General features: G+C 38.7%; 1 protein-coding gene across 3 annotated transcripts in view; it reads left to right on the plus strand.

The window, feature by feature from the left end:
• LOC121166504 (arf-GAP with Rho-GAP domain, ANK repeat and PH domain-containing protein 2) overlaps positions 1 to 23,784 on the plus strand; it is a 172,104-nt gene that overhangs the window by 65,770 nt on the left and 82,550 nt on the right. For all 3 annotated transcript variants that reach the window (XM_040995670.1, XM_040995669.1, XM_040995671.1), the window contains exons 10-12: positions 15,863 to 15,978; positions 18,465 to 18,664; positions 23,046 to 23,131. In XM_040995670.1, coding sequence (XP_040851604.1) covers positions 15,863 to 15,978; positions 18,465 to 18,664; positions 23,046 to 23,131 — 402 coding nt within the window. The remainder of the gene's footprint in view (positions 1 to 15,862; positions 15,979 to 18,464; positions 18,665 to 23,045; positions 23,132 to 23,784) is intronic.

A 23,784-nucleotide genomic window follows, 5' to 3' on the forward strand; every position in this document is an offset into this window, starting at 1 on the left:
GAATTGTGACCTTTGTTTGAGTGGTAGGGTAGGAAAAGCACCCCGATGGTTACCATTTGTTGGCTAATAGGTGCTGTGCTACTAATTTTGAACATTTACTGTTCATCTTCCCTAGGAAGATATTCTCATCTGGGTTTTGTAAAGGAGGGAGATGAGGAAAATGGAGTATGGCCATTATAGTAAGTTATGCAGAATTGAAATGAAAAGCCAAAATTGGTAACTATAAACCTAGCTTCTAATCACTACAAGTCTTTTAAAATAAATAATTGATTTAAAAGGCTGAGTAACAAAGAAAGGAGACTCAGAGACATGTCACTCATTGGTTCGCTTTCCAAATATCTGCAGCAGTTAGAGCTGGTCCAGGCTGAATCAGGAGCCAGGAACTCCATCCAAGTTACCCCTCTGGGTAGCAGGGGCTTAAGTGCTTTGCTATCTTCCACTGCTTTGCTAGGCACATTAGCAGGGTGCTGGATAAGAAGTGGTACAACCAAAGCTCAAAATTGCAAAAATTAAAACAGTAAGGCTGAACCTCTGTGCATCTTTTAGACATGTAAGCATGTTGTTGATATATGTATCTATAAATTACTTTTCTGTGTATTAACATGCCTATAAACATACCTTAAATTTTAGATGTTATTGCTTGCATTTGTGGTTTTTTTTTTTAATTGTTTTATGATACAGTACCATAGTCTCTGGGATCTTCTGTCTGGCTCAAATCCCCTCAACCCCCCTTGATTTCTCCTCTAGTATTAAAATGGATGGTCTTTCATGAACAGTCATAAGTCCATCATTCTGCTATTGAAGTGTTTCCCAACATTGTAGGCATGGACAATGTCGGAGAGTCCAGCATCCTACTGTCAGGATATATTCAACTGTTTCACTGGGAGTCCATCTTTGGTCTGGATGCAGAGATGCATACTGCACTATGTCTCCACATCTGGACATGTCAGTCTCCACTACACTTCTATTATACATCCCCTTAAATACAGAGCCAGAAAACACAGTCCACAACAGGGAGAAAAACAGAAAAACAACAGAGTTGTTGCTACAGAGTTACTAATGCATCTTTAAAGTGATGAAAAAAAAAAAAATCAAAACACCTTCTTGTAGAAATTGATGCTACTGCATGACCCATGTGGAGCTTAAAGGAATAACAATAAAAACAGGAATATTATTGCCTATGAGATATAGCAAAAACAGTGCTGAAAGGAACATAAACAGAATCAGGTGGTTTGCTTACAAGAAATTCAAAATTCTCTTACGGATGAACTATTCATGCACCACAAGGACTTATTGAAAAAGATACAAATGACTAGGAAGTGCAAAAAGGTAAAATTCACAGCAATAATAATTGGACTTAATACCAAAAAAACCCTGCAGGTTAAAACATGAGAGGGCCATTCCTAAGAAAGATGAACAAAGCAGCTCTTCAGTCATGTTAACAATGAACATCATGAGGGAGCAGACACTTAAAATTAGAGATGAAAAACAAATGGTTCCAACTTTTTGCTGCTTATGTGGGTCATGACACTATTGGCAAAGAGAATATTTTTTGATGTCTAGGTATATTTAGAAGTATCATTGGGAGCAAACCTTCATTCCTTAGTAGAGATGCACTCTTGATTTTCCTTGATTCCTGGTAGTCTGGTCTCTATTACATCCTTTGTGGGGTTACACATGTGTTTTTCTCCTTTATCAATTTACTTATTTGTATTTTTGATGAAAGTTGCCTTGTATTAGTGCAAATATATGATGTTTGACCTTTTGGGATTGGCTCATTTCACTTAGTATAAAAGTCTTGACTTCATTTGCTTTTGATGATTTTTCTAGGAATTGTTTGTGCTTATATCTTATATCCTACATATTCTAAATGTTTGATGATTGCTGCAAATATTTTATTTTGTTTTCAAACACAAATGAGAGCTTTGTTGGATATATTATCCTGGGTTGACAGTTTTTCTGTTTTAGGATCTTAAAAATGTTACTTCATTCTCTTATTTCTTGATGGATCTCTTCTGCAAAGTTGGCAGTGATTTTGATTGGTTTTCCCTTTGTGTTATCTGATTCATTTTTGGTGGTTGGTTCAGTTGATGGGAGCTTGACAATGATGTGTCTGGGTCTTTTTGGATTGAATTTGATTAGGGTTCTCTGTCCTTCCTATATTTGGCTTCCTATTATGTTCCCAATGTTTGGGAGGTTCCCTTTTATAATTGCATTGAGTATCTTTTTAAATCTTCCTCTCTTTCTTGCTTTCATGAATTCCTATAATTCTGATATTCAGTTTTTTATGGTGTCATTCATTTCTTGGATTGCTTTCTTTGCTTTATTCAGATTCTTTTCCATATGCTTAATTAATTGTGTGTTCTTGAATAGTTTATCTTACAATTTTGATATTGGTTATCTTTTCCAATTCTGGTTTTCATTTTCAGTTGTATCGTATTATGTGGACTCAACTTTTAAGGGACTTGGTCATGGAACCTATCTTGAAGAACTGTCTGGCTTCATACTGAGTGGATAGAGTGGACCTTTTGTGTTCACATTCTGATGTACCACTCCAGTTTTGTTTTGTCTTCATATTCTGTTACACACTGTTTTCTCCATAGGACAGATAAAAAAATTTTTTTATCATCCAGTGAAGCATGTTGTGCTATGAACCTGTTGACATTTTTATTAAGGAATCTTCTCTCTGCTGTAAATAGCCGTATGCCAGTGTAGGAACCAACCTGTGCTTTAGGAAACATGCTGTGTGTTACTAACTTAGTTTGATGCAGCAGCTAAAAGTTTCATTAAAAAGTTGCAGGCATTGGGCCCGGCAGCATGGCCTAGCAGCTAAAGTCCTTGCCTTGCACCCGCCAGGATCCCATATGGGCAGCGGTTCTAATCCCGGCAGCTCCACTTCCCATCCAGCTCCCTGCTTGTGGCCTGGGAGAGCAGTTGAGGATGGCCCAGTGCTTTGGGACCCTGCACCCGTGTGGGAAACCTGGAAGAGGTTCCTGTTTTCCGGCTTCGGATTAGTATAGCATCGGCCGTTGCGCTCACTTGGGGAGTGAATCATTGGACGGAAGATCTTCCTCTCTGTCTCTCCTCCTCTCTGTATATCTGACTTTGTAATAGAAAGAATTTTAAAAATATATAAAAAAAGTTACAGGCATTGTGGCACTATTGCTTAGAATGCCTGCATTAATGTGCAAATGCTGGTTAATTCCCAGATACTCTGTTTCCCATTCAACTCCCTACTAATGCCTCCTTAAAGGCAACAGATGATGGCTCAAGTACTTGGGTTCCTGCACTCTGGTTGAACTAGATAGAGTCCCTAGCTTCTGGGTCAGGTTGGCTTAGCTGGGCACCGTCCAGCTGTTGCAGGTACTTGGGGAGTTCCCACAGATCAAAGAGCTTTCTTGTCATTCTGGTACATGCCATCTTGTGGATGCTCTCTTTCAAGCAAATGGGAATGTTTTAACGGTTGTAGACATACATACAGGATAATATGTTTTTTAAAAGGCAATTGAAAACAAAATCTGTCATTAAAATATAAGAGATACTTGATTTGAACTTCTGTATTTTAATTTGTGTTGGATGTGATACATTGACATTCAGCAAAGGTTAATTGCTTTTATTTCATTTTGATAGAGAGATCTTTCACCCTTTGAATCATTCACTGGATGACTTTGATTCACTCACTGGCCAAGTGTTAGGGCTTGGCAGATCAAAGCCAGCAGCCAGCCACTCTATCCTGATCTCCCATGGAATCCAAGCTTTTGGTCCATCTCCTGCTGCTTTCCCCGGGAGCATTGGCAGGGTGCTGTATTGGAAGCAGAGGTTCTGTTGTTCATATCAGCACTTGTGTGGTATCCTGGTTTTTTGCACAGTGGTTTAGGAGACTTTATCCCAACAATAGACCCTATATTAGTTTTATTTTAAGGCAATGCTTTGGTCCCCATATGATTTAAAAGCATGAATAGATTAGAAAAAAATAGAGACTTACCTATTCTGTCCTATCATAGAATTATCTTCTTTTGCTTCCAGTTTATAGGTAGTTCTACTGATTTATTATGATGGTCACTACAAAGGGTTAATAGACATTAGGTAGAGCTGGAAGAGTAGCTATTGGAGTGTGTGCTAAAGAGAAGCTTCTGTTTCCCACAAGGATGGTAAGTCTGGAAGGTGTATTTAATTTTTTTTTACATTTTATTATTATTATTATCATTTTATGATACAGTTCCATATTCCCTTATCCCCTCCCCAATTCCCTCCCCCCACCTAGTTCCTCTATATCATTACTAACATATAGTTCTTCATACACAGTCATATGTCCATCATTGCAGGCATGGACAATGGCAGAGAGTCCAGCATCCTATTGTCAAGATATAGTAAACAGTTTCATTATAAGTCCATCTTTGTCTGGAAGTAGAAATGCATACTACACTGCATCCTCACATCTGGATGTTAGTCTCCATTTCACAGCTACTGTACATCCCCTTAAATGAAAAGTCATAATACAAAATCAACAATAGAAAGAAAAATAGAAATTTACAATGCCATGAAGTTAAATGACATGTTATTAGATATGACAGTCTCCATTACACAGCTACTATACATCCCCTTAAATGAAGAGCCACAAAACAAAATCAACATCAGGGAGAAAAAAGAAATTAACAACACTATGAAGTTAAATAACATGCTATTAAATGACTAACGTGTAGCTGAAGAAATGAAAATCAAGAACCTTCTTGAAGAAAATGATGCCACTGCATGATCTACGAGTCACTGAATGATTTAATCAGAAGAAAGTGTTTTGAAGAGATGAAACCAACAGAAAACAACAAAACCCATGCGATACAGTTTCTGCTGATCTTTGTTGGTGAAGTGTGTCTCCTCCAGACAATAAACAGATGGGTTTTGTTTTTTAATCCAGTCTACTAATCTATGACGTTTGATTGAGTTTAAGCCATTTACATTCAGAGTTAAATATGTATGGGTGGTACTTTGGTCCTGTCATTTTAGGAATGGGTTGTTCATTGGTTTAGTCTTCTGTTGTCATTTTACTGGGATGTTCTTCCCATTTGCCTTTGGTTTTGGTAGGTGCTATTCCTCTTCTCTGTCAAGAGAACATCTTGAAGTATCATTTGTAGGGCAGGTTTGAAAGAAGCAAATTCTTTTAGCTTTTTTTACTCTGGAAGAATTTTATTTCATTTTCAAAGACGAAAGAAAGCTCTGCAGGGTATGTTATCCTAGGCTGATAATTTTTTTCTTTGAGAATCTGGAATATGTCACTCCATTCTCTTCTTGCCTGTAGAGTTTCCTATGAGAGATCTCCTGTGAGTTTAATTGGCATTCCTTTATATGTCAGTTGATTTTTTTCACGTGCACATTTAAGGATCTTTTCCTTATGTTCAATTGAAGAGAGCCTGAAGATCATGTGTCTTGGTGAAGATCTTTTTTGATCAAGCCTGTTAGGAGTTCTGTGCCCTTCCTGGATCTTGTTTCCCATTTTTTTCTCTAGATTAGGGAAATTTTCATTGATTATTTCATTAAATACATTTGCAAACTCAGCTTCTCTTTCTGCACCTTCTGGGACTCCCATAACTCTTATATTTGGCCTCTTAATAGTGTCTTTCAATTCTTGAATACTTTTTTTTGGCCTGATCCAGCTCTGCTTCCAGCTTTTTGTTTGCTTCCCCCTGATGACAGGAAATATCTTCCAGTTCTGAGATTCTTTCTTCTGCTTGCTTCATTCTATTTTGGAGACTCTCCACTGTACTTTTAATTTGCTCTACTGTGTTCTTAATTTCTGATATATCAGCCTTGATTTGCTTTATTGCTTCCTTAAATTCTTTGAACTCTTGCATGAGCTTCTCATTTTTGATCAGAAGCTTTAAAATGAGTCTTATGGATTCTGTGTCCCCCATTTTCTCGATGTCTTCCTCAGTTAACTCTGAGGTTGGCATAGGGTTTTGCTCCTTTGCAGGGGAGTGCTCAGTAATATTCATTGTGCCTTTGTCTCTTCTTTTGCTCTTGATCATTGTACTTCTGGTTAGCAGATTCTTCTCCTTGGGGGCAGGTTTCTAAGCTGTGTCACCCACAGGTCTACAATGCGATTTTACTTATTGCAGTTAACACAACTCTTTGTTTGCAGCCACTTGTGCCACAACCTCCAGCAAGTTCCAGGTCTGGGTTCTTATGTCAGATTTCCACCGTGGTCTCCACAGCCCCAGCTCCTGGCTCACCAGTCTCCACCTCCTGTGATACCATGCTGAGGCTGCACTGTTGTCTCTGCAACCTTTCTCCCACTTCCAGTTGGAGCAGGTCCCAGGATTAGAGAGACACCAGGTGTCCTATATAATTAGGTTGTTGGTGGTGCTGATCTTGTCGGAACCTGTTGGACGTTAGGTCTGGGTGCCACATGGACCTATTTTGACCTGTACAATGCCACAGTCGGTATTATTTTTCTGAGGGACCAGTGCAATGCACAAAACTCAGTGATTCTCACGGGCTCAGGACATGCACAGTTCACTGTTGTCCCCTGCACTGTTGTCCCTGAAAGCTATTGCCACAGTGTGCAAAATGGCACCTGACATACCACTACAGTTCTTTTTTTTATTGTTAATAACATTGTATTATGTGATACATACAGTTTTATAGGTGCTTGGATTTCCCCCACTCCTCCCACAACCCTTCCCCCATGGTTTCTTGATCTGCTGGCCGTCAGGTCTGAGGGCTACCCGGAGCTGTCTTGAGTGGAACCTGTAAAATGCCATGTTGCTGCAGTTCTCTGAGTCAGAAATGAGTTCACTCTCAGCTCCACATATGCTCAGTGTTTTCCCTTGCCTTTGCCTCCTTACTCAAAATGGCACACCATTTAACTATAGGTGGCCGACTGGGCTGTGAAATCCACCCTGTTCTCGCATTGCCTGTCTGGAATCTGCTGCTCTGCTCTCTGTTCCTGGTCAAATCAAATGGACCAGCAGGACGGACAGTTCTTTGTCTGGGTTCACATCCTAAGCTCTCAGTGAAAGTCCCTTCCCACCTGGTGGCTGGTGGAGTTCAGATCGCCCATTAGCTGAATGCTGCTGAAGTATCAGTCACTGCAATACCACACCATTGTGTCTGCTGCTTTCCTGTGTCTGTCAGTCTCCAGATACCCCTCTGCTGTTCTGTCCTTTCCTATTTCCTGAAATATGTCCTCGCTGCCTCATCCTGATTAAATGTTTTTTTTTTTCTGTCCGTTTATACGTGTCCTTACCCTATTTCGCCGTCTTGATTCTCCTATTTGATGTTTTTGTTTGTTTTGTCCTTGGTCTGCTGCTCTGAGGTTCAGGCATCTAAACTAATCTGTAGATTTTTTTTTTTATTTTTATTATTTTTTTATTGGAAAGGCGGATATACAGAGAGGAGAGACAGAGAGGAAGATCTTCCGTCCAATGATTCACTCCCCAAGTGAGCGCAACGGCCGATGCTATGCCGATCCAAAGCCAGGAGCCTCTTCCGGGTCTCCCACACGGGTGCAGGTCCCAAAGCTTTGGGCCGTCCTCGACTGCTTTCCTGGGCCACAGGCAGGGAGCTGGAAGGGAAGCGGGACTGCCGGGATTAGAACTGGCACCCATATGGGATCCCGGGCGTGCAAGGCGAGGACTTAACCACTTGCGCCACCGCGCTGGGCCCTAATCTGTAGATTTTAATGGTATCATTTGCACAAGCAAAATTACCATCTCTCAGGCCGATATTTCAATTGCATGTCAAACTTTCAGATATCTGGGCCCCTGTCTCTGAAATTTGAAAACAGAGTATTGTATATACGTCCATAAATAGCATTCCAGATGATTCAGGGATATGAAATAGAAAAGCTACACTCTGGAAAAGAAGGCTTTAGGATTTTTACTTTTTCATAAGTGATACCATACAGGTCTGTGGAATAAGCTATTTGTGGTGATGGTAAATGCTTGAAAACAGTTGGCAATGATATTAATGTAATCAATGCCTTTTGTGGTTATCTTTAATTTGGAAATATATCTTCTGTGATTGAACGTTTTGAAATACGTTTAAATGCAGATGACAACAAGTGGAAAGTTAAAAAATTGTTATTAGTGATAAGCACTTTAAAATTTTGAATATCTGTTATTTAAAAATGATGTGTAACTCTAAAACTAATCTATAGCTACTTTATTTTGCCAGCATCTTAAATTTTATATGCAATTTTACTTTTTCAGTTTATACAACCTGTGTAGCTATTGAATTTCTTTATCTTAAGCTAGGCTTTTATTACCAGGATATGTCTTATTGAAGGAATTAAAGAAAATTTGCAAAATGTGCCTGAGAAGAAAAGATTTTGAAAGTTGGTAGAGATATTTTTGATCCATTATCACTTCTAAGTTTGTGTGTGTGACTGGAAATTCTCACCAAGTTTGCAGAGTATTTTATCTTTTTTTTTTTTTTTTTAGAACTTCTTCTCTGCTTCCAATAGGTATCTGTAAAATTTCATGCGAAGCATTTTTTGTATCGTATTTTTAGCAGCTCATTCCTTTGTTTTGGTGTCTGCTTCTTCTGCTGACTTGAGCACTGATGTTTCCCAAAATTAAAAGAGCTGTTAAAAGATGACCATCATTAACACCTTTTGTTTGTTTGAAATTTCTTCTTTTTCTGAACTTTGCTATATTTCAAATAATATAGAATATCACAGGTAGCAGTTTCTAATGTTTTGCTCTATCTGCTTTGTGTGTAAATATGTTGTACACGAACACACACATAAACAATAGTGTTTCTTTGTAAGTAAGGCCGACATTGACCCCTCTACTGCTCTGGTTGACAGTTTGCTCACTGGTCTAAACTCTCTGATTAGTCTGCTGCTAGTATACCTGGTGGGGATGTATCAGGGACTTTTGCTTTTTCTAGTTGCTCAGTTCAAAAGATTCTAATTTTTTCAAAAATTCCTTTGTTTCATTGGCACATTTTAGGAACTGAAACATTATTTTTTTTCTAACTTGTATAGGAGAAAGGATTTAGGTGATATTATGTTAGCTATTACCTAGGTATTTATCATGTTTGACTTTATTTACTTATTTACTTATTTATTTAATATAGCTAAGCTTTAGGAAGTATGAAAGAAATATGGAGAGGTTTGTTAGAGAGGAAAATTGGATACTAGAAATGGACATTTAAATTCTTATTACCCTGTTGCAAAATCTTGTGGTTTTCATCTTAGGTAAATTAAATGTCACTTGTTATATATTTAGCACCATAATATCATCTCACTCTGTTTTAATTCTTTAATTCTTTCTTGTTTTAGTTCTTGACTCAGCTTATGTTTTATATACCTGCAGTGTGTTATAATCAAGGCACCCTTATCACATCATCCTTCAACTGTGTTTACAAAGTGAGTTGTGTAGTAATTCAGTTATTACAGATTACACTGCAGTCATGTTTCCAGATTCATCTGTCCGTTTAACAAATGTGTAATTGGCTCTGTTGAATTTCTGGGTGCTGCTCTAGGATGTAAGGTCTAGGGGTGACCCAGAAGGTATCTGTCCTCTGAAACCTTTTTGGTTAGCATAACCCATGAGCAGGTCTGCATGCTGAGCTGCCTGGTAGTATACTGCAGGTTGCCTTCTCTTCCTGATTTATTTTTGATAAGAATTTCCATGGTCTTGTCTTAAAGAGATGTTAACATTTTGAATACTGATATCTGAATGAGTATCAGTAGGTTTTTAACCTTGAAAATGTTGACAGCTATGATTTTTATATTCCCAGATTGTGTAAATGTTTACTTGCTGCTGTATTCCAGGAGCTTCCATGCAAAACGCTGCCACTCAGTAATCACATGTAGTGTGCACTTGCTGCATTGATGATTGTAGCTGATTTTTCATACTGTGAAGTTTGTATGACAGTCTTCTCAAAATTATTTTTATTTAAGTTTTTGCTTCTTGTTCTTTTTTCGTATTTGGGTTTTGTTCTCTTTCTTGCCAGTTTTTTCAAGGTCTTTATATAATAAAATATTAGTTGTCGTGCTGTTTTTCAGCTTTTTAGGTGACGTTCAATGGGGTTTCAAAAAATGGCTATGAGATACATTTAAGAGAATTGGCCTTAGTTTTCATTTGTTAAATGTCCTGACAGCCAATATCCCATATCTCTGTGATGAATTTTGAAAACATCAAGTTAATATTAGTGAATTCATTACAGGCAGCTGTCTTACTTTGTGGGCTCTGGGTATCCATCTGATGATAATTGCAACTTTGAGCAGCTAACGACATAAACTGTTGATTAAACTTTTCCAAATCAAGGCATAACAAGAGGCTCATGCCCCTTCATTCTCCAGCATAATGTACCCTGGTGTTCTGGCATGGGGATGAAATGCTAATAGAATTTAAATAGTCCTCACAGGGCTCTGGGTCATGTGGCACAGCAGAGGCAGCAGGATGTAGGTGGTGGCCTTAGATTCTCTGGTTCTGTTTCTGGCCAAACTCTGCATCTGGTGCTTCCTAGGAAGCCTGGTGCCAGTGTCACACAAAGCCACATCTGTTTTCCACAAATGTGTCAGCACTGAGTCCATCAGTCCCTGGCGTGGAACCCTGGCAATCAGTTTCTCCCAAATAGGTTTTGAGATGATTTGGAGTTAAAAACCCTTCCTTCACTTTCTTTGTAGGAATCATTCTTTGATTCTGCTCTTTCTATACATAGTTTTTGGATGTAATTTTGGCCAGCTTCTGTTGCTATAGATGATATTTAGAACCACCTCAACATCTTGTTAAATTTTTGCCATTATTTCTACTCCAAGTTTAGCATGAAATCATTAATGTGAATTACTTCAGATGATGTGGAAGTATTTTATTTTAGTGCACATTTTGTGCTCAGAACCCTCAAAACTATTTTTCAGATGCCTTATTTTTCAAGTTGCATTTAATTGCTATGTAAGATGAATGTCATTCCCTTTTGGTAAATGAGAACATTGGTGTCTAGATACGTTGGTAAACTGGGCTTATAGACAATCAGGAAAAAGCTTACCAAGATTGTTCTGCCGGGTCTGAGACGTAACACTGCTGTGCATTGCCCCTTTGGGTGTGTTCCGATCTGCTGAATCAAGCCTGGGTGCCGCTACATTCAACGCATTAGATGTAAAACAGTGCTCAATACTCCAGAATCCAGCTTTTGCTTTGTACTCGCTATAAAAATATAGCTCTAGACACTGAAATTCTGCATTACTGTCTACTCAATATAGTTTATAGCCTCTTAAAGCCCAGTTGTGCCTGGCTCAGGTCTGTTTCTCAGGATGAGAATAAAGCTCATGATCATGCAGTAGTTAATGTGAAATTTATTTTTAACTTGCTTTAATGTTTAGCATTCACATCTTGTTCTATTTTTTATGGTTTTACCTCTTGGTTATTTGGGGATATACATTTTCTTATAATTACCTTTTTATTAGGTAATACATTCAGTTGAGCCCAAATCCAAAAAATTTTAAAAAGACACAACATTTTAAGGAATGATAACAATAGTTAAATTGTCCAATTTAAGCTTTTTTTTTTAACCAAATTGACTTCATCTTCAACAAAGTGATGTTGTAGATATAATACGTACTTACTTAAGATGTTGTAAATATATGTGCTTGCTTAAGAAGGAATTGGAGCCAAAGAGGTGAACCCAAACATTAAGAGAGTCTGCATTTTGTGCATAAAGCAATCAAGTGTCACCTCCTTTGGAAAGCATTTTATGAATGTTGCTGTCATTTTCTGTACTGGATTCAATACTTCCCCCTCAACCAAGTCTTTTTGCTTCATTTCATACCTTTCACACATTTAACCTGCTTAGATTATGATCCTTCCCAGAACAGGTACTCTGTCATAGCCTTTTGTTCAGTGTGAGAACTTAGCACAGACTAGGCCATGAATAAATGTGACTTGATTAGGAGAAATTTTTCTAGATCTTCTGCCTACTCAGAATTATTCAAAAAATCACATGAGAGTTCCCAAGTGTTTATAAATTTCAGAGCAGTGTACAAATAGATATTCAGAATAATTGAAGGAGTATTGATGCTTCATGAGGGTAATTGCTTTTAAAACCTCTGGATGCAGACGTTTGCACTGAGGACAAATATAATCCTGATAATCTTAACGTGCCATTTTGTTCTGGTCTGCTTCTTTTTAATCAATGGTATTAGTGACTCAGAATTTTTTTTTTTACATATCCCGATTGAATGCTTTTTCTTTTTAAACTTCAATAAAAGGCAAAAAGGGGGCCCAGCGCGGTGGCGCAAGTGGTTAAGGTCCTCACCTTGCACACCCGGGATCCCATATGGGCGCAGGTTCTAATCCCGGCAGCCCCGCTTTCCTTCCAGTTCCCTGCCTGTGGCCTGGGAAAGCAGTCGAGGACGGCCCAAAGCTTTGGGACCCTGCACCCGCGTGGGAGACCCGGAAGAGGCTCCTGGCTTCGGATCGGCATAGTATTGGCCGTTGCGCTCACTTGGGGAGTGAATCATCGGATGGAAGATCTTCCTCTCTGTCTCTCCTCCTCTCCGTATATCTGCCTTTCCAATAAAAACATAATAAAAATAAATCTTTAAAAAAAAAAGGCAAACAGGAATGTTAGTGTTCTGCTGTTTAGCTATTGCAGAGACATACCCTCTAAATTCTCCAACTGCTCTTGCTATCTAAGGTAGTTTTGTATGTCTCAGTGCTGGTCACACAGGAGAGTCAGAGACCTATCAATTGAAGATTCCTAGATTCTGTGCTCAGTTTTGTGGAACTAGAATCTCAGGGTGGGGTGAGATGTTACTCCAGGTGATTTCAATGAACATGTGGGACAGAATCTAAACATGCCCTAAATGCTTTTGAAAAAGTGGCATAATGTCTCCAAAAATATTTTTAATAGAAAATGCACTTGTTTCATATTTAATAGCTCTCGAGAGCACTGGCATTTATTTTGTAACACTGGTGTATATTTTACAGTCAATTTGTGCTGGTGAGCACTGTGGGTAGTATAATTACTCAAAACCATATGGCCATGGCAAGCAGCTGATGAATGGGATACAATTTTCCAGACCTAAAAAATACTATCTTTGCTGTGCATGGGAGAAATTTGGGGTATGTAGTTGGCCCGTACTTATTTTAACAGAAATTACAGCCTTCTAAATGGACGCTTCAACTCTTGCTTGTAGAGATGAAGCCGTATCTATTGAAGCAGTAACCTTGATGAGCCTCATCCGTTTCCATAAAAGGTTGTCATGCTTGCCATCTGCTAGTCTGATGGTGAAAGTGCTTGAAGCCTCTGCCGTTAGTAACTGGCAATACTTGCAGGTCAGGCCCCTATCACAGAATCTAGCCTAGAATGGTCTGATACCCAGCTCTTGTCAAAAGTCTCATTATGGAGAATTGTTTGAAGGACGAGAAGCCCATGTATTTTATATTAGGGTTTATCCCTGCTCAAGGTGAGCCATCAGAAAGTGGTTTTAAAGATATTTGTCTTGCTACCCCTACCACTGCCTCCTTTACAAAGACAAGCGTGGGTTCTTGGTGACATAAACTAGGCATGGAGTGGTGGGGTGGTTAATGCACTGATTACCTAATTCATGAGTAGCACTGGCCTGTATTAATGGGAATTTGGTTTGAATTTAATGAGTTGTTGTAACTGTGGCCATGTGCTGACATGCTATAGCTTGTTAAGTGTGGATGCTTAGGAAAGTGTGATTTCCTGTCTGTCCTTATAGATTCCATTAAGTATAGGAAGTGGAAGTGGAATACTTCTGCTCTACATAACACTCAATATTTCTCTGCATCTTTTATATCATGATTCTCACTTTCTGATTTGTATATGCTAATAAATGAGCCATTTATTCTCTCCTCAGGGGAAAAAAAACATTCAGTTGATTTTTGTTCTAAATAAGTCATATTCTTATGTTAATTAAAATTGTCTATTTTTTTTTTTAAAAAAACAAGATAGGCTTTTTCACAGGTTATGACAGTCAATACCTGTGTGAGTAGGAGGACATTTGCTTCAAAATGTCTTATCTCACTTACTTTACCACTCATGAGTATATTAATGTTAAACAACAAAAGCTCAAAAGAATGGTTCAAATGGAAAAGGATTATTTTAATAAATCACATAGGCAGGAGAAAGTTAATACTAGAAGGGAATAGAGTTCTTGGATTCCTTTTTAATGCTCTGACATGAAAGTTTGTCCTGAAATGTCTCATCTCAAGGATTCTCACACACTGAAACAGCCTCTGGATTTCTAGAAGTTATTTGCTAGGAAGGAGGAAAGGGTGAATGGCCTTTTGCCTCTGAGATTGTCCTGCCCTATCCCTGTGCTGCCTCCCTCCCTCCCCCTATCCAGAGTTACAGGTGTCATAGTACCAAAACTAAAACTGCAGTACATGACTGTGCTTAAGGGTCAGGGATATGGAAAAATAGCACTTGTAACCTATACAGCAAAGGAGATAGGTGTACTGCTTCTTCATAATCTCCTACTGGAAACATCCAAACAGTGTTTGTAATTTTTCCTGATGACAATGTAGGATTTCAGAATACTTTTAGTAAGACTCTATTGTTAGGGTAACTCATTTTTGTAAAACAAGTTGACACATAATAGTTGTACATACTCAACTTTGATATGGTGTGATTATTCCATACATGGTATGTGAATTCACTGTGTAATAACATTCATTTTGAGATAATGGATTATATTTTATAAAGTGTTGAGATTCCTTAGTTAAATTCTCAAAATCCTGCAAGGAGATCACACAAACTTCACGCTGTTACAATGAAGTTTATTTGTAGCCTTTTGGATAGTCAACCATTTTTTTCCAGAGAATGTGAACACAGTGGGTAAGGATGTTAAGCAAAAGGTAGTTTTCATAGAAACCCAATTAGTATTCTAGGAGCCTTAAGAATCTGAAGAAGGAATTGAAGAGTAATACAATATTGGGAATGTGATGAAATTATAGCTTCACCAAAAAAGCAGTGCTTTTGTTTAAAATATAAAAAGTATATGACAGAACAGAAGTAATTTCATATCAGAAAACAAAGAGAAAATTTGGCTTCAATTTCTAACATTATGTCCTTGAGTCTCAGTCCCAGCTTTCTACATGAACAGTAATTATGCTGAGCTCACCATGTCATTTATTCCCCCATGTGGGAACTCTTGTACCTAGGTCGAGCCTAACTGGTGATTTCCTTTATTGAGTACATGAGGGCAAATATAATTCCTATTTTGAAAAGCAAGTATCTATAGTCCAGTTAGTTTATCTGTCACAGAAATCCTTACTCTACCCATATCCCTACTGCTAAAGGTAGAATGCCATGTATGTTATCTTGTATTGAAAAGGATGTCCTAAAATGAGAAAAAAAAAATTCTCAATCCATCTTCTAATGAATTCATTACATATATGTATGTGTAGTAAGATTTCATAGGATCTGCTGAATTTTAGAAAATGCAAATTGTAATTTCAAAATCAAGTTTTTACAAGATTTGTTTATTTTGGAAGTGCTACTGTGGAAAGGAGAGAGAGAGAGAGAGAGAGAGAGAGAGAGAACAAGAGAGAGCAAGCAAGCTCTTGTACACGTTAGTTCACTCTCTAGATGGTTGTAACTGCGTGGTTGGGACTAGGCCAAAATCTAGAACCTGGAACTTCCTTATGGGTCTTCCTTGTGCTTGGTAAAGCCCAAATATTGGCAGGGGTGGTACAGTTAGGGTATCCTCTGCTGTTTTTTTCCAGGACACCAGCAGGGAGGTGGATCAGAAGTGTAGTAGCTAGGACAGGAATCAATACCTGCATAGGATGCTGACACAGGTGCTGGGTTTACCTGATGCACCACAACGCTGACTCCCAAAACCCACTTTCTAAAATAATTTTCTTTGTGTTTTTTCTCAAACTAGGATTTTAAGAGTGGACTGGGCATTACTGTCATTCCTATGAATGTGGCAAATGTAAAACAAGTGGACAAAACTGTAAAACAATCATTTGAGATAATCACTCCCTATAGGAGTTTTAGGTAAGCTAATTTTAAACATTTTGTGTTTATGTAACTACAAGAGTATTTGGGGCAGTCTGATTTTATTTTGGTCATGGTGACATATATCTCTTTGTGAGATACTTAAAATTATTTGTTTTCCAAATTATTTCTTCTCTAATTTTAGCCAGCATATTAAAATAGCTTGTAAAAGTGACCTGAGTAACCTGGAAAAAATATTTTTCACATGAAATATGGGTTGTGTCTGTTCTTGCTATTTCTTCTTAGTGGACTTAGTGTATTAATTTTTTTTCTCAGCAAATATGTGTCAGATTCCTCCATATTCAGAAGGAGGACAATAAAAAAGGATGCTGTATTATCATTGTGTTATTATTTACATTTTCTTTTTTAAAGATTTCCTTACTGTTTTTGATAGGCAGAGCTGTAATGGAGAGATAAGGGCATGCATTGGTTCTTTTCCCGAATGGCAGCAATGACGGGAGCTGGATGGATTCAAAGCTAGGATCCAAGAGCTTTTCCTGGGTGTCGCACTTGTGTGCAGGGGCCCAAGCACCAGGCCATTAACAGTGAGCTGGCTTGGAAGTAGAGCAGCAGGGGCTCGAACCAGTGCCCATTTGGGTTGTTCCTGGAAGAAGCTTAACCAGCTATGCCATGGCACTGGCACTTTATTTACTCTTTCTTAGGCCCATCAAATGTACTCCTTCCTTTAAGCTTTATCTAATTACAGCTGCTTCAGAGTTTCTTTCAGGGAGCCCAACTTGGAATTGTACTGAATTTAATGGACCTCATAGTACTATCTGCTTCAGATATTTTAGCATTATCTTATAGATCTTGTGACAAACAGTTTAGTAATTGAATCATTATAACAAGAAAACAGGAAATTTAAGGTACTTAATGTATTTTAATGTCCTATTATGTTTCCCATAGCTTGAGTATACAGGTTGCATAAATGGTTCTCTTATGAGTTCAACCATGTTAATTTATCACAAATGGTGAACATAATACAGTGGTGTGTATATCACAGGCTATTTTTCTAAGACTTTGAAAGACTAATAATGGATTAACAATGTAAAAAAATGTTATCAGACCTGTTACATATTTGTGTGTGTTGGATTATGTCCAGTGGCCAGAGTCGGGAGAAAAATGATCACTTGAAGCACAATGAGCTGTATTTGTTTGTTTGCAGATTCTGGCCTTAACTGTATCGTTGGAGAGAACTGAACACAGTCAATGAGTGTATTAACACTAGAATAGCAATGAAATTATATAATATTTCAAACATACAGTCCATCTTGTCCATTAATATGTTGGCTTACATGTAAACCAGTTGGAAACTGTGTGTTATAAACAAACACAGCAAGGATTTCAGGACATTTGGCAACAAGGAACACATGTTTTAATTCAAAATTTTCATAGGTTTTCTGAAGCACTGATATATTTTAAAGCATTCTTTTCTTTGGAACATTTTAGTGTGAGTGAGAATTTTTGGGGGGCACTGAATGTAAACCACAACGGATTTGCTAGTTTATTGTAGATACTAGTAAATGGCTCTTGGAGGTGAAGTATTGTTTTGAAGTTGTATCTCTTTAATTAAACACCTAATGCACACTCAGAATCTGAACACATCTGAACAGGTCTAAAAATGAGTTAGAAATCTGTTAGAAAAGCAATCACTTAAAAATGTTCCTGATTTCTCGGTTTCTTAAAACCATATGGATGTTCTTCTAACTTAAAAAATATATATATTTTTAAATCTTAAAAAAAATCAGTTTATGGAGCAAGTTTTTGACTCTTGTGGCCTGATTAGTTGGCAAGATATTGCTGTAGTCCTGAAACTATGCCAGTCTCTTATTGATTGCATTAATAATCATTGTTGTGGAACTATAGTCTCTATTTTAGTATTTTTGTAAGATTTATTTTTATTTGAGAGGCAACTTTTACAGAGAGAGAAGGAGAGATAGAGAGGTCTTCAGTTTGCTGGGGTCATTCCCCCAGTGGCCTCAAATGGCTGAACTGCTCCGAAACCAAGAGCCAGGAGATTGTTTCTGTTTCCCATGTGGGTGCAGGATCCTAAGAACTTGAGGTTTTCACCCCCTACTTTCCCAGGGTGTTGAATGGGAAGTGGAGCAACTGGGACTGCACCCCGTACACATAAGGGATGCCAGTGCAGCAGGCAAAGGATTAGCACACTCTACCACTGCATTGGTCCCTCATTTAAGCTTTTGATTTAACAAAGCAATCCTTTCTGTCCTGATTAGAAAAACGTGTTAATCTTGGTTAAACTATACGAACAAAGTCATAAGCAGTATAGAAAACTAAAAAAGTAAAAAAGAAAGGATTTGGTAAATTAGATGATTTTTAACAGTAAAGACAACCCCGATCTCTCCGGAAGGTATTCTTTTCCGCTACTGTTTAGTTTGTGAGTGAAATGAGTATGCAAACCGAGCATGCTGCTTAATTGACCTTTATAAGGGAGATCAATAATGCAGAAGCGTTAATTGTTTCAGCTTTACAGCAGAGTCTGAACAAGAGAAACAAGACTGGATTGAAGCTGTGCAGCAATCAATAGCAGAAACTCTCTCTGATTATGAAGTAGCCGAGAAGATCTGGTTCAATGAATCCAACAGGAGCTGTGCAGATTGCAAGGCTCCAGATCCCGACTGGGCGTCCATCAATCTCTGTGTTGTCATCTGTAAGAAGTGTGCAGGTAATTAGTGCTAGGTTATGCTCCTCTTCACGTTGTGGCAGATTGGCACTGAATGTTCTTTGTTGTCCTCTATAATGCATCCTACTTATGACTGTGAAAAGTAAAGCCAAGACAAGCTTGGTCCCTTTAAATCAATTTTGAAAGCCTTGTTCTAACGTTCTCTTCTTCATGAATCGTGTGGAAAAATAACTTGTTAAACATGTAATATTTTCTGCCTGCTGGTACATGTGTGAGTCTCTATTTTTTTATATAAGATTTATTTATTTTATTGGAAAGGCAGATGTAGAGAGAGGAGGACAGATAGAGAGGAAGATCTTCCTTCCAGTGATTCACTCCCCAAGTGACCACAATAGCCGGTGCTGCGCTGATCAGAAGCCGGGAGCCAGGAACTTCTTTCCAGGTCTCTCACATGGGTGCTTTGGGCCATCCTCAACTGCTTTCCCAGGCCACAAGCAGGGAGTTGGATGGGAAGTGGAGCTGCCGAGATTAGAACCAGCACCCATATGGGATCCCGGCACTTTCAAGGGAAGGTCTTAACCATTATGCTATCGTGTTGGCCCTGTGTATGAGTTTTTAATTTTTTAAGATTTTATTTATTTATTTGGAAGGCACAATTACAGAAGAAGAGACATAACAATCATCCATTCTTTGGTTTATTTCCTAAGTGGTCACGTGTGTAGAACTGGGCCAGGCTGAAGCCAGGAGCCTGAAGTTCCATCCCCATCTTCCATGCGAGTGCTAGGGACCCAGGCACTTGTATTATCCTCTGCCTTTTCCCAGGTGCCTTTACCAGAGAGCTGGATTGAAAGTGGAGCAGCCAGACCTCAGCCAGCACTGATACAGGATGCTGGCATTGCAGACAATGTCTGACCCTACTGTGCCACTTTGCCGGCCTCCATAAGATTTTTTTTTAAACGTCAATATTGTGCTTTTGGGATTTTATAATACACTTTGATCAAGCTTGAACCTTTCCATGAACACTTGCCCATTTTTTCTCTTTTTAATACTTATTTTTCATATCAAGTTTGTTTTGTACAATAAACATCCTATTACCAGATTTCCTTTTTTTTCCCATAAAAATATGTACATAGAAGTATTTGAACACATTATAGACATTTTTGAAAAGTATAGGTACCATGGCTGGTTCTCTTATTTTGTCCTTCTCCCTGACTACCTAACTTCTCAGGTGTGTTTGGGAGCTCAGATGAGTGTTTGAGTGATTAGAGAGAAGTGGACCCAGTTTAGCTATGTGTTTAGAGACCTTAGAGAAAGTTCCAGTACTACCATCACCTGTTCTTCCTCTTTATACATAAAGAACTCACCTACAATACCAGCTGCTCTATTACTCAGAGAATTAAAGAGGCAAGACCATAAGTTGTGACGCATTCTTCTCAAATATATAAATAGTAATTATAGTAGAGCTAAGTGCAAGGCTCAACTTTCAATGAGAGACCACAAAAGAGGAACATCTATTTCAGCAAAAGCAAAGACAAGGCATTTGGCTTACATGACATTGTTCATAGCTTTGTTAATGTTTCTGTAGGGTTCTAGTCTCCATATCTTAGCTTACTAAGATGAGTTTCTTTACCAACTAACTAATAGTATCGACAAAGACAACATCATTTTATCATCCTTTGCTTTGCATTTTCCCATCCTTTCTCTTGCCTGGCCTATTGAAAGAGACATGCTGATGCAAGCATTGTAGCCTAGAATGCTAATCCCCATCCTTCGGCATTGGCATCCAATATGGGTTCCAATTTATGATCCAGCTTCCTGTGTAGGACCTGGGAAAGCAATGGAGAATGGCTCCTGTTTTGGGCACCTGCACATTTGTGAGAGAACCAGAAAATGCTGCTCTCATTCCTGGCTTCAGATTGGCTCAACTGTGGTCATTTTGGCCAATTGGGGAGTGAACCTGCAGCTGGAAGATCTCTGTCTTCCTGTCTCTCCTCTCTGTAAAATTTGCTTGTCAAATAAAAATAAATACATCTTTAAAAAAAATAAAAGAGAGTGTTTGCGTGGTCCTAGGGCACTGCTGTCCTCCTGTCCTTTTGTCCCCTCTCCTGAGGATTTCATCCCATCAGGCCTCTCTCTGCCATAATATACAGAAGTGGTTTCTTCTGTTTCGTGATGTGAATTTGCTCACTATCTCTGTCTTTTGACATTGGCAAGCTTTCTGAAAATCTTTTGTTCTTCCTTAGGCGTTGTTGTTGTGGGCTCCTTTTCCTTTCACAGATGGTATCCTCCCAGGAGTATTCATATGCACTTTCTCTTCAGCTTTCTTCAATCATCTTTTCTTCCCAGTGAAGCACTTTCACTGCACTTCCAGTATCTGTTGCTTCTTCTCCGTTTCTGCCTGCTCAGCTGTGTTTCCGCCCTTGACTGGCATGTTTGCCTGGGATTTCCCTCCTGCCTCGCTTTCCAAGATCCCTTCCTCTATGAGTGTACGGTGGTGTCTGTCCTTGTTGTTCAGGTCACATTTTTGACTCTTCATGCTCATGAAGGCAGTGTGCTATCTTGGATTCCCTCCTGAGCCCTCTCTCACTGTGATGCCTCTGAGCAATGCCACTACTTGGAGTACAATTCTCTCTTTCAAGCAGATGATTCTCACTGTTGGATACAAAATTCATGTAATTAATCTACCTCCTAGGCTTACTAAAAAATGCTGCCCTCAGCCCTTTTCCTGAAGCTGCACATTTTCATGCATTCTCTACTTGATCATAAGGAGTACTGTCTGTCCTGTACTCAAGTCTGAAACTTCAGAGCCCCTTGGGCTTTACTTTGCTTAAAGCCCGCAGGCATCTCCCCAGCTCTTTGTTTTTCATATCTGTCCCCTCCCTTTAGTTGTTCTGCCCAGGCTCTGTATGTTCTTGATGAACTGTGGTTGCTGTCCCTTTTGTCTCTTCCTACAGGAGTCCAGTTTTCTCATTCATGGTATAACCTTTAAATCATCTTTAAAAAATGCAAACCTGTGCAAATCTCTGCCTTCAGGATTCTAGGGCTTTCTGTGTTAAAGTCATTTGAACCCTAGAGGAGGAAAAGAAAGAAATTTTTGCTTACAAGGAAAGAGGAATGAACGCTTACTGCTCATGGGACAAATGATTTGTAATATAGACCCAGGACTATATCTTGTGTACCTGTTTTTCTCTTAGCATGAAAATCTTGAGATGCAGCCTAGCTGCCCAGGAATTACTGATGCTTTGAATAGGGTTATCAAAGATAATAGAATACTGGGTGCTTACTCTCTTCCATTTGTAAATGTAGTATAAAGAATAAACAGTATCTTATTTATGAATGACAGGGAGGAGAAAGAGGTATGAGTTGATATCATCTACTGTTTCCCCAACTGCCCAGATCATCCAGGGTGGCGGCAGGCACAAAATCAGGAGCTAAAAACTCATTGCAGTATCCCACATAGGTGAGAGGTATCCTGCTACTGGAGCCATCTCCTGTAGCCTCCAAGGATGTGCATTAGCAAGAAGGTGCAGTTGGGAATGGAGACAGAATTGGAACTTAGGCACTCCAAGATCAGATGCAGATATTCCCATTCATAAAGTTTATGCCAAATAGACCCCCATATTTTTTTTAAGATTTATTTATTTTCATTGCAAAGTCAGATATACAGAGAGGAGGAGAGACAGAGAGGAAGATCCTCCATCCCATGATTCACTCCTCAAGTGACCGCAATGGCTGGTGCTGCGCCGATCTGAAGCCGGAAGCCAGGAACTTCCTCCAGCTCTCCCACGTGGGTATAGGGTCCCAAGGCTTTGGGCCATCCTCAACTGCTTTCCCAGGTCACAAGCAGGGAGTTGGACGGGAATCGGGCCACCAGGGTTAGAACCTGCGCCCATATGGTATCCCAGTGTGTTCAAGGCAAGGACTTTAGCTGCCAGGCCCAGATTCCCATATTTTTACACTCATGTTTAGTAGAGTTGTAGCTGGTTTGGTGTAAGAGGAACATATCTGGAATTATTTTTATGTAAATATGTGATTTAAACACATGCCTTTAAAATCTTGGGAGGTAAAGAAATTCAGTATAAAAGGTTTTCAATGACCTGTGGTACTAATATGTATGTATATATGCCTGTGCCTATGCAGAGGTTCAGACTCCTACATAGTCATGTATCTCTAATGCAAGTATGTTCCGTTTAAAGTGTACTTTTATGTCATTGTAGGGTATATGATTATGTGTAGTGATGACTGCTGTGTAATTGGCCACTGCTGTTCTTAGTGTTGCTGTCACGTGGGAAAGTGGATATTGGTGTTTTAAGTGGGAAAGTGCATTCACACATACATATGTGTAAATATATTTACTATTCTTAGAGAAAGTTAAAGTTTACCTACACTTTGAAATAGGAATACTTTTTCTGTTACACTCCAGGACAACATAGATCGTTGGGACCAAAAGATTCTAAGGTGAGAAGTCTAAAAATGGATGCCAGCATTTGGAGCAATGAACTCATAGAGGTGAGTTCCACTGTGTGTGGCCAGAACCACAGAGGCTGTGGGAAAGGAATGCCGTGGGGTGATGTGAAGCTCTAGGGGTTCTTTGATGGAGCTGTTAGCACGTTATGAAATGGCTTATAGCCTGATTGATAGTCATGACTCTTTTACACTATATGATAATTTTTCTTTAAAAGTAAAAAGGTAAAAACTACATTTACAGATGTGACAGCTTTCTGACAATTAAACTAAAAGCCTTTATAACCCAGACTTGATAAAACATTAGAAAGGGGAGAGTAAATACTGAGCAAAAGACACGATTCATTTGCTGCGCTCTGTTACTGTGGTTGAGTCCAACTGGCTCTCTGCTATTTCATTTTTGCTCCTGTCCCACTAGCACATCAAACCACGTATTCAGCCTTTGTACATGAATCTGTCTCCATTTAAGTTACGAAGAATACTTTGCTGAAATTGGCATTGCTTGTAGTTACTTTCTAGCCTAAGTTTTTACCAGTATGGAAAGTAGCTAAGTTGTATTAAAAATAGCTACTGTATGACTTTCACACTTCATCTTTTCAAATGAGTTGGATCTTTCATGTATTTTCTTGTATTTTATATTGGTTTATGCTTTAACTTGTAGCGTGAGTCAATTTTCTGCAGATTAAAATATGTCTATG

The sequence above is a fragment of the Ochotona curzoniae genome, unplaced genomic scaffold, assembly GCF_017591425.1.
Source record: "Ochotona curzoniae isolate NIBS_2020 unplaced genomic scaffold, NIBS_Ocur_1.0 patch153, whole genome shotgun sequence".
In the NCBI taxonomy this organism is placed as follows: domain Eukaryota; kingdom Metazoa; phylum Chordata; class Mammalia; order Lagomorpha; family Ochotonidae; genus Ochotona; species Ochotona curzoniae.